Raw genomic sequence first — 10,859 nt, forward strand, 5'->3', positions numbered from 1 at the left:
AAAATATTTGGGGGTGCTTAACTTTTTTCCAGGTGTATATAAATGTCATAACATAACATTCAACAACATCAAACTTGAACTAATCATTGGTTCAGGAGAAAACAATGACAGAATGTACGTTATGTTTCTGTGAAGTTCTAAGCATAGGTGTATGTAAGACTTTCTAACGGGTGGAGGGAGAAAATTATTTGCCCGAAAAAAAAAATCATTTAAAAGGTGAGGGAAAAAGTAACTTATCTTCTTTTAAATCGAAATATTTTACATTTACCAAAGATTATATGTACAAAATAAAGCATGTAAAAATATCATAATCATACACAAGTATCGGAATGTAAAATAATTTCAAAAGTTAATTTAGTACTTTTAGAACTAGTGACGTATACTTCCCTAGTAAAAATACGAGTTCCTGTCATTTGAACGACTAAACTTATCCATCATGCTGTCCATGTCATTTTATTTGCAAGACTTCTTTCAATGTTTATAAATGCAAGTGAAAATAACCTCTCTTAGGTCATAGTTGAGCTTAAGTACGTTTTCATAAAATAATTATATAGTCAAAACCGCATAGGCAACAAAGATATCGCTTTTCTTATGTTTTTATTTAAAGAATTATGAAGTTTCGAGCTAGAGCTTTTCGTCAGATCATACAGCTTATAACAAAAGTGCATGCGCAGAGTTCAAAGAAATTGCTTGCGTAGTATTTGGAATGTTGAGCGTGAAATTTCTGTACAAAATTACATCTCTTACATAAATTTGACTTTGTTTCCTCATTCCACCCTTCTTTGGAATTTGCTTGGGAAATATCCGACATAACACTCCCCTTTCTCGACATTAACATATAAATACAGGAAAACCACCTGGCCACTAGTATACATGAAACACATTCACACACGTACCTACATTAACATATACATACAAGACGACCATCTGATCACTAGTATACATGAAACACATTCACACACGTACCTACATTAACATATACATACAAGACGACCATCTGATCACTAGTATACATGAAACACATTCACACACGTACCTACATTAACATATACATACAAGACGACCATCTGATCACTAGTATACAGTTCAAATAAACACATTCACACACGTACCTACATCTCGAATCTTTCCACCCGTACAGTATCAAAAAGTCAATAACTTACTCACAGTTTCTACGACTACGAAAACTAAGTAGTGATGATAACGATTATAAATCTAAATCCAAAGATATTAAAACTTTTTTTCCTAAAAGACACTATCCTGATTCTCACATCCACGATTCAGTCACCAAAGCTAGTTCATATACCCAGGAGCAAACACTCAACCCTACCAAGAGAGAACACACCGATCGTATTCCACTTGTGCTAACATACCACCAGACCAACAAGAATATCAAAGATATTATAATAAACAGTTACACAGTAACTTACTGAAGCCCCTACACCTAAATCTCTTTTCAAGGTCCCACCCATTATTTCTTACAAACATGAAAAAAATCCCGCTGCACAGTAACCTTAAACAAAAACAAGATGCTACTCCAGACACTCACACATATAAACGAAACAGGTGTGTCACCTGTCCACATATAAACAGCACTATACACATACGAGGAAAGAACACAACTTTCGACATAAGACAATTCTTTACATGTACCACTGAATTTATCATTTACTGTATAATTTGTAAAATATGCTATAGTTTATACATTGGACAAACAGACCACCGACTCGGTGATCGAGCATGGTAACGTCTAAACCATATTAAACTGCAGAACCAGGGTACACCTATAGGCAAACATTTCACCATGAACAACTATATAGTTGAAGACTTTCTGATTCTTGGACTTATTAGTGCTTCAACAAACATTCACAAAAGAGAACTACTAAAAAGGAGCTTAATCTACAATCTGGGGACCCTACAGCCATCTGGTTTAAATGAACGCTTTTCTTTCCTTTATTTTTCTATTTTTCCATTTGTTGTTTACATTTTAATTGCTATCTACTTATCTTTTCATGTCTTGTAATTTTTATGTAATAGATGTAATTTTGCTTAGAATTTTCACTCTCAACAATCCAAATACTAAGCACGCAAGTTCTTTGAATTCTGCGCATGCGCCTTTGTTGTAAACTCTATGATCTGACGAAGAGAGCTAGCTCGAAACATCATTCTTCTTTAAATAAAAATATATAAAAAATTGGCGATTGTTAAACCTATTATTTAATTTTGATATTTTCGTCACCTATGGGGTTTTAACAATATTTAGCTTAAACAATTAGTTGTGCATTTGTAACATTACCACTATCACTACTCAGCCATTTTAAAGTATTCAAAGGGGATTGCTCATTTATAACGAGTGTCATAGTTAGCTTTTAGAATTCGTTCTTGTAATAACACCTGTATAGTAATCATTTTTTCATTTAACATATTCCTAAACCAGAAGTTGAAACTTAGCCAGTTATTCTAATCCTTAAAGTCTCGTTTACTTTCATGTTATCATGTAGGTTATTGCTCTATGAAGAGCAATGACTTTGACTTTTCACAAGAAAATTATGTGCTGTATGTACATTAAAAAAAAAGCCTTAACCTCTCGGAAATGAAATAAACTCCTGACCTTCCTGTGGTTTCTAACCTATGATACATTTTTAGAGCTATATATATATTGTCATGGTGATACTAAAACTCATCATTACAACAGAACAACAGATACTCATGGTTCACTTACAAAAAATCTACATATGACGCTCTCCAAACTGTACTAGATATGGTTAAGTTTATAAATTGGTTCTATAAACAGTTCTCTAAATATTTCAAAGGTTATTTCTACATATTTACTTAGATTTATCTGCAGAAGAAAGTCTAAATTAAAGGAAATATACCAGAAATACGAATCAAACTCAAATATCAAAAATGTCATGATACATACGTGTCACACAAATATACCAAACCTTCCTCTGTACACTAATGTCAACTGCATTCAAATAATGTTGTATTGTAGAATAATTGTTTTATTATACATTATTCTATTTACCCCTTATTTTTCTCCAGTTACAACGCTATCCACGTCTGAAAAACGAGGTTGTGTTCCGGGTAAGCACACGTATTAAGGAACAAGAAGAACAAACTAAGGTAACTACCTAAAGGCGAATGCTAGCATTGTTTATGTGTTTTAGCCTCCTTTTTTACTCGTTACTTATAAACTAATAAATTCACCATTATCGTCGAAGTATTACCATGTGAAATTTATTGGTTTACAGGGTATTCATGTTCCAACTATATTATTTTATCGTGCATATAGCGAGTTTCTGGGTTATTACAACGTATATTGCACTAGTTATCACGCTACCATATATAACCTAAATAACTCCCACACAGTTTTCGTTAGAAACACTACAAAAGCGAATAATATTTGTTTACTCTTTTCTCACTTAGAAATCTTCCATTGTGAAGGAATGGTATAATACACTTCTTTATAAAACGGCTTCAGTAAAACATATATATTAACACAAAATTTTGGCTGAGCACTACATATATGTATATATATATATATATCAATAAATGACTGATTGTGTTATGTGTATTTGTGATTATTGCAAGCTCTATAAGTACAGAAATGTAATCATATCATGTATTTTATACAGAACAATAGATTAAAACAAGGATTTCTCCTAAATCTGTTAACTTCTTTCATCCCGTGACTTACAAAATATGTTTATTTACTGTTTATTTATCAGTACGTTATTTATTACATTTTGTTTATTTCTAAGTTATCGACGTGTTATATCGTTTAAATTGTATAAGTTGTCATATTTATGTAGTCATGTACAATGTATTTATTACACACGTTTTTATGTTTTATTGTAACATTATAAACAATATGAATTATATATTTGTGCTAATGTCTATTCCCGTCTAGTTTTTAGTTTAATGAACATAATTACTATTTCATCAAATTAATCAACAATTTTATGGATTTAGAATCAGTGTATCAGGCACATTAATGCAGAAATGGTTTTCCATAACGTCAGGCATCCAGACTTTATTAAAGACAGGTAATTATTGGTTTTATTATTCGAAATACTTAACTTAAAACTTTGAATATTCTCAATGAAAGATAAACTTAACACGAATATGGCAAGAGATGGTACTTGTACATAAATTAAATATACTAAAAACTCTTCAATGATAAAAATTTACATTAAATTATCATAAAACGGAACCATACTCGTTAGAAAACTCTATATGTTTATGTGAAATTGTACAACGATCCTGACACCGTTTTTAATTAATTATTGTAAATTTTTAACGTTGGGGTGTCTTTAGTTTATATTTTCAACATAACTCTTCCTTAACAGGTTCAGATTTGGAGGGGGTTTTGTTGGTTAGTCTGTTGACTGGTTATTTGTCATATTTTATAACCAACTTTCAACCTCAATGTTTAGAGAATATATGTGCATATAAAGAGTTCAGTCATATTTGTTATTATTTCTGTGTGTGTCTAGAGAAGAAAGTCAAGTCGGTCAGTGGCTTTTTTTGTAAGGATCAAATTTCTAGGTCTGTCTGCCCTATGACCTCATGATGGAAAGCGCTGCCATTGAAAGTACCACCTGGTCTTGATATTGCTGAGTTTAGTCCCTTTCAAGGGTGGGATAAAGTAAGATCCACATCTGTATTTAATTTTTCTCAAGATAACGTATATTTTGATAAAGATGTACTGACTGCAAACAAGTCTTCCGACTACTATAATGGATATACGTGTATAAAGAAAAATGTGATTTTGAGGGTATTGATTGTTGGGCGAATCAATTCAGACATGACGTGTATAAAGGAAAATGTGATTTTGAGGGTATTGATTGTTGGGTGAATCAATTCAGACATGACGTATATAAAGGAAAATGTGATTTTGAGGGTATTGATTGTTGGGTGAATCAATTCAGACATGACGTATATAAAGGAAAATGTGATTTTGAGGGTATTGATTGTTGGGCGAATCAATTCAGACATGACGTGTATAAAGAAAAATGTGATTTTGAGGGTATTGATTGTTGGGCGAATCAATTCAGACATGACGACTATAAAGGAAAATGTGATTTTGAGGGTATTGATTGTTGGGTGAATCAATTCAGACATGACGACTATAAAGGAAAATGTGATTTTGAGGGTATTTATTGTTGGGTGAATCAATTCAGACATGAATTCCTTTTACTAAACCTAACGCTGGTGTACTTAACCAGTTGCCCCCGATGGGACAGTGGCATGTCTATGAACTTACAACGCTAAATTCCGGGGCTCGATTCACCGCGGCGGACCCAACAGGCTTTGATATATAAAAATAAACAAAGTTAACTATTTTTCTACTCATAGTTTTCGTCAGTCTGATTCTGATTGAGTTTGAAGCATTGACAGATCCTTTTTTTTGAGTCATTTGAAAGGTTGACAGGAGAGTAGAATACCCACCAAATATACCCTTCCATTTTAAGTTTTAAATCAAACAAACGGCCTTCTTTAAAAACAACATTCTTAGGATAATCGTCTGCTATTTTTATTATTTAATTAGTTTTATTAGGGCTTAGAATAGATCAGGTGTGTTTTTCCAACGATATTTTGAATTTTTCTATCCACAAACATATATGACATTGCAGACCCAGAAGCAAGATAAGGGCCAAGGAAATCATTCTAACATCAGTAGAGGAAATCTCTGAACCACAAACGAAGGTATGTGTTAAGACTTAAAAGGATAAATACATCAACATAATACATAAGAAAAATCACGATCGTTTATACCTTATAGAAAGAAGCAAAAAAAAGTTTAAAGTTTTAATTTTCTATTAAAATAACTAGATCTACACACATAACCACATAAAAAGAACTGTAATCTATATTGTTTTAAAAGTATCTTACAGTTTGACTTTAAAACCTAAATACTTGTTTAAAAAAGTGGTAAACATTTCCAAATAAAACAATATAATTGTTCTTTCCTATTAGAAGACAAAGCTGAGATTAATTATACGTTTGATGCCATTAGTTTGCCTAGTTGAACGAATCAGAAGAACATTAAAATTATTCTGTTATTCCTATTCTTTATACCCATCAATGGTTTATCTGGATATTCAACGTTTCACCAGTAAAAACGTTTCTATGACGATATTTCCAGGACATATGTGAAGGAAACTTGGTACTTACAGTCAAGGGTGGAATAAGAAATTCTCATAGGGATTGCTGGTGTAAATTATCTTCTGATTATTTCTGTTGGCAGAAAAAAGACGACGTAAGTGAAGAAATATTAATAGAACTTACATTTTGTAATATGTAGAAATAGAAATAGAGTATTCAAAATGGCGTTTTCTTAAAAACAAATTTATATTTATAATTTTGGATTTCACTACAGTTTAAGCCGTAGGTGCGTTATAAGATTGACAGTCAGTCCCTTAGTGTGAATGGTGGGTGGTAAAGTGCTGCTGATTATCTGCCTTACCTCTGGTCAGTAATTAAAAACATAGGATCGTGAGCTTATATAGCCTTAGTAGCTTTGCTATAAATAAGGTCCCCCAGTGGCACAGCGCTATGTCTGCGGATACCAGTTTCGATACCCGTGGTGGGCAGAGCCCAGATAGCCCATTGTTTAGCTTTATGCTTAATTACAAACATACAAAAGCTATAAATAAGAAATACATATATAGATTCAATTATAATTTTGATACCGCATATTTTAAAATATGCTGTTAAATACTTCATTATATACTTGAATTATTTTAGAAATTTTGAAAATAATAATAACAACTATTAAGATATGTTTCGTGTTTGAAGTATACTTAAGATTCTATATTTAAAAAGAAGCTAAAACATGTAGAGTATGTGTGGAAGAACTACAACGTTTTCTAAGCTATCACGATCAACTAACTATACTGAAATTATGAAAGTAGAGAGCCAGATGTGTCATGGTGGTTATCACGTCTGGACTGTGAGCCCAAAGATTCATGAACCGCGTCCTTTTTTTCGTAAAAACGCGTTATACACTTTGAAGCTGTAAGAACTCTACTAGAGGTACGGTCAAATCCCACTCTTCTAATAGCCCAAGAGTTAGCGGTGGGTGCCCATTTACTAGCTCCCTTCCCCTTTAGTCATTTAGCTCAAAATTATTGAAAGCTGTGCGCGAAAATGAGTTTTTGAAAATGTTTTATATTCTGTAGTGAAAATGGTTACACAGTTCCGGACCAACCTCATATAATGTTATTTTATTGATGCTTTTGTGGAACAACATTACTATACAAACAAATAACTAGCGTAAACCTAATTTTAAATTACAGAAAGATCCAAAAGAAATATGTTGTCATTATATACGAGTAAATATCTTTATGAAGCAGGATGTAAGAAGTTAATTAAATAGATTTAATTTATTAGGGTTTTTGGTGATTAAAAAAAGAAATTTTTGAAATATTCTTCTGCTCTTTTTTTTCCCCCATTTTTATTTGATTATCTCGTTTTTTTTATTTAGGTTAATGAGATATTAAAAAATAAGACTTTTAAAATCGTTGGATTATTTTTAGACTAACGACAAACGAAATATGATTCCATTTACCGAACTAAGGATGCAACCGAAAAAAAGTAAAAGCGATTCAAAGAACAAGAATGACTCTAAACCGCAAAAGTTTGTTTTGTTTCGTGCAGACGGGAGGTGAGATATTTCTTAATAAACCTTCGTAAATAATCAAAACGATTAAACAATAACTTATTGATATGTTTAGTATTGTTATAACTAAAATATCACTTTGTTTACTTGGTGTGAATAGATGAAATGTATTGTTAATATTGCTGAGAGTATGACAATAAAATTGACGGAATGAAAATGAAGTGAGCCTTTACAAAAACCACATGACATATTTTACTATGCCTATCTTACTATTTGCTACTTATATTATTAGCCTAGTTTTTGGTTTGTTGTCTGAATAGCTACATCAAAATGTTATCAAAACTAAATAGACGCTCTTAAGACTTATTTCATTAAGCATCAAAATTAGCATATCCAGATGATCTTTATAAACTTGGTCTTTGAAATCAGAACTGAAATAGTTGACAAACTGTCCTAGCTACAGTGAAAATGCTACCATATTTTCTTAAACAAACATTGGCTTTCACAGCAGTAACGAGATTTTTTCATGCGTTAAGTGCTTCTATTGTAGTGTTTCCTTTCTCTCGCCTGTTTTAACCATTCGCATCACAATACAGTAGTGTGTTGTCTGTCAGTCAGCCAGTAGACACTTAAATGACGTCACATAAGGGACGCTTAACGTTGCAATTTGTAACTGACTGAATAAATAGAGCATTAAGTAAAACGGTTTTTCCTGTTTTTACTTGGCTATCGTGTGTTTCTGTCATCTAACTAATCACCTTATTTTCCAGGTCGATTTTTCGAGACTTAAAACAATTAGAATTCGTTTGCACGGATATGGCTGATTTAGAAAAGTGGACAGATGCTTTTAACCGAGCTAATGTTCCTGTTACATTATCGAAGAGCTACTCCATGGAATCTTTGGTACGAATTTTTTCTGCTTTTATATTTTTTGAGAAAATTTACGAAAAAACATTATATAAAATTATTTTCAACTTGTTAGTATAACATAATGTCTAATTTAAAATATTTATCATTCAGAACATTTATAGTGCACGTATAGGTTTGGGTGTTTAATTATAATACAATTTTATAGGTTGAGGTTATTTAAATACATGCAGTTTCTCTCAGTTCGGTTTACAGCGTCATATTTCATTTTTCAACTCTTAGCACGCCTTATTCCAAAACTGATTACGATTTTTGAAGAGGTTTTACGGCATTTCTTTTGTAATCTGGAGCTAAATTTGTTCCCTTTAAAATTTTTTCAAGGACGTTTAAGATATTGTTTCGTTAGCTTTGAATTATAAGCTATTTTTTTTTCCTTTCCGCATTGTCTCTTTGTTGTTAGTAAGTGAAACAAGGAACTTCAAGGTAATTTTTAGCTGTCTTTATTTAAAATAACTTGAAACATTAAATCTAATTCCAATTTAAGTTTGTTTCTGTAGTATCAGGTGGATTCTATCTCAGCCAAAAATGTTTACACTTCTCAAGCCACGCGAATGATTTTAGAGAAGGGAAGAGAAAAGGTGGAGCAGGTATGAAATCTTAAGATATTCACTTCATTTGTAAATTACTTTTTTTTAGTAATTTAACTAATTGATGAATACCTATACTTGAAATCTTGACATTTGTTTTTCGAAATGAGAAAGCTCTTACAAGTAGAGAAAAATGCTGATGTATAACTGGTATTGTATGTAGGTGTTATTATAACTACAGGGTTAAGATTTTTAAGCCTCGAGGAAGAGTCTTGATTAAGACAGAAGATGGTTCTGATAGATGTATATTTTTAATGGTTAAAAGTCTGTTACCAGCAATAGCGTTTTGAACGGTTTTTAGCGTAAATAAAAGTGTTTGTTTTTCGTAGACTTTTTGGGTGTAAAACAGAGGGTGCAGTATATGGTTTGTAAAATTAAAGATTTACTGTTTTTCGTTTTCATAAAGAAAATGGAACAGTTCATTTACTTTAACTTAATTTTCACAATTAATTTTATTTTTCATAAATAAACCTGTCCAATATAATTTAGTGTTTATCACATGGTTAACTTTAACTTTACAATATTCAGCAAACCTCGAAACTAAACTGAGTAAATCCATTCAAACGAATTGAGAAAAGGTCGCATAGAAATCATGTCATAAAATCATATAAAATTCGCCGCAGCGATTATAATTCATGTTACTGAATTACCTTCTTTTTTTGATCAATAACAGCTACATATTAGCCTATTCTGTTTTGTAATAACAATTGTTTGTAATATAGGTTCTTCTTGAGCCCTTAAAATATTGTCTCATTAATTATGTGGAGCAAATAGCCAGTGACCCACAGATCGAGTCTAAGCCAATTATAAGTAATTATCATTTTATTTTATTTCTCTGTTTTGCAACAGTTAGTGTGTTTCTTCAGCAAAAACAACAATACCAAAATAAAATGCAAGGCTAAACTTTGATTATAATATTACTAAATTATATCAAAAACTGGTATAATAATCCATTTCCTTTGCTGTGGAACTATTGTCTTGTTATATAATATTTACAAAGCCATTCGTTTGGTTTTATTATAGTATTTGTTTCATAAATCTCCTGAAAAAAGCATCAAGAAACGTCTAATCATTAATCTCAGCAGTTTTATTTGAATTTTGTCTTCACTGATTGCTCAAATTTTAGATTTTCCAAGACCCTCATATGCAGAGACAGGTGGATGAACTAGCGGGAATGATTGAGTCGTACATGGAGATTGTGAAAAAAACCATACAAGATGTAACCCCAAAGTACATAATGTTGCTTTTAGTGCAAGATGTAAGTGCTGACACCTATTTTCTTACCTACACTATCACAGTTACGTTAAGATACTTATGTTCAAGCAGTTCTTATTTATGTTGACACGCTATTTATGTGTTATATTTTTGTGATTTTGTATCACCTTTGATACCACAGTTGTAAAGGACAAAACTAACAATAAAAGCGAAAATAGCAAAAGCTACTTTGCCAGAACAAAACTCGTTATTTATTGTGACGTGTTTCAATGTTGGTGGAATAGATTAAGAGTAACGATGTTGTAGTCATCATCATCATTCCATGATATGTATTTAGATTTAAAACCAAGGATGTTCAGAGATCATGCGATTCCTTTTTGCCTCGTTTATGGTTTATGGGAATTATGAAATAGCCGCCTGAAAAAAAAAAATGATAATAGAAAATAATGATGTAGCAGAACTAAAATTCGCCTTATTTTCTTACGCAATTCAATAGTTATTTG

General features: G+C 31.6%; 1 protein-coding gene across 1 annotated transcript in view; it reads left to right on the forward strand.

Annotated features, from left to right (window-relative positions):
• LOC106467200 (dynamin-1-like) overlaps window positions 1-10,859 on the forward strand; it is a 25,055-nt gene that overhangs the window by 8,435 nt on the left and 5,761 nt on the right. Inside the window, exons 7-14 of the mRNA XM_022395331.1 lie at window positions 3,046-3,126; window positions 3,976-4,049; window positions 5,640-5,712; window positions 6,152-6,265; window positions 7,545-7,672; window positions 8,398-8,530; window positions 9,052-9,141; window positions 10,268-10,399. Of these exons, the coding sequence (XP_022251039.1) occupies window positions 3,046-3,126; window positions 3,976-4,049; window positions 5,640-5,712; window positions 6,152-6,265; window positions 7,545-7,672; window positions 8,398-8,530; window positions 9,052-9,141; window positions 10,268-10,399 (825 nt within the window). The remainder of the gene's footprint in view (window positions 1-3,045; window positions 3,127-3,975; window positions 4,050-5,639; window positions 5,713-6,151; window positions 6,266-7,544; window positions 7,673-8,397; window positions 8,531-9,051; window positions 9,142-10,267; window positions 10,400-10,859) is intronic.

The sequence above is a fragment of the Limulus polyphemus genome, unplaced genomic scaffold (assembly GCF_000517525.1).
Source record: "Limulus polyphemus unplaced genomic scaffold, Limulus_polyphemus-2.1.2 Scaffold2526, whole genome shotgun sequence".
NCBI lineage: Eukaryota > Metazoa > Arthropoda > Merostomata > Xiphosura > Limulidae > Limulus > Limulus polyphemus.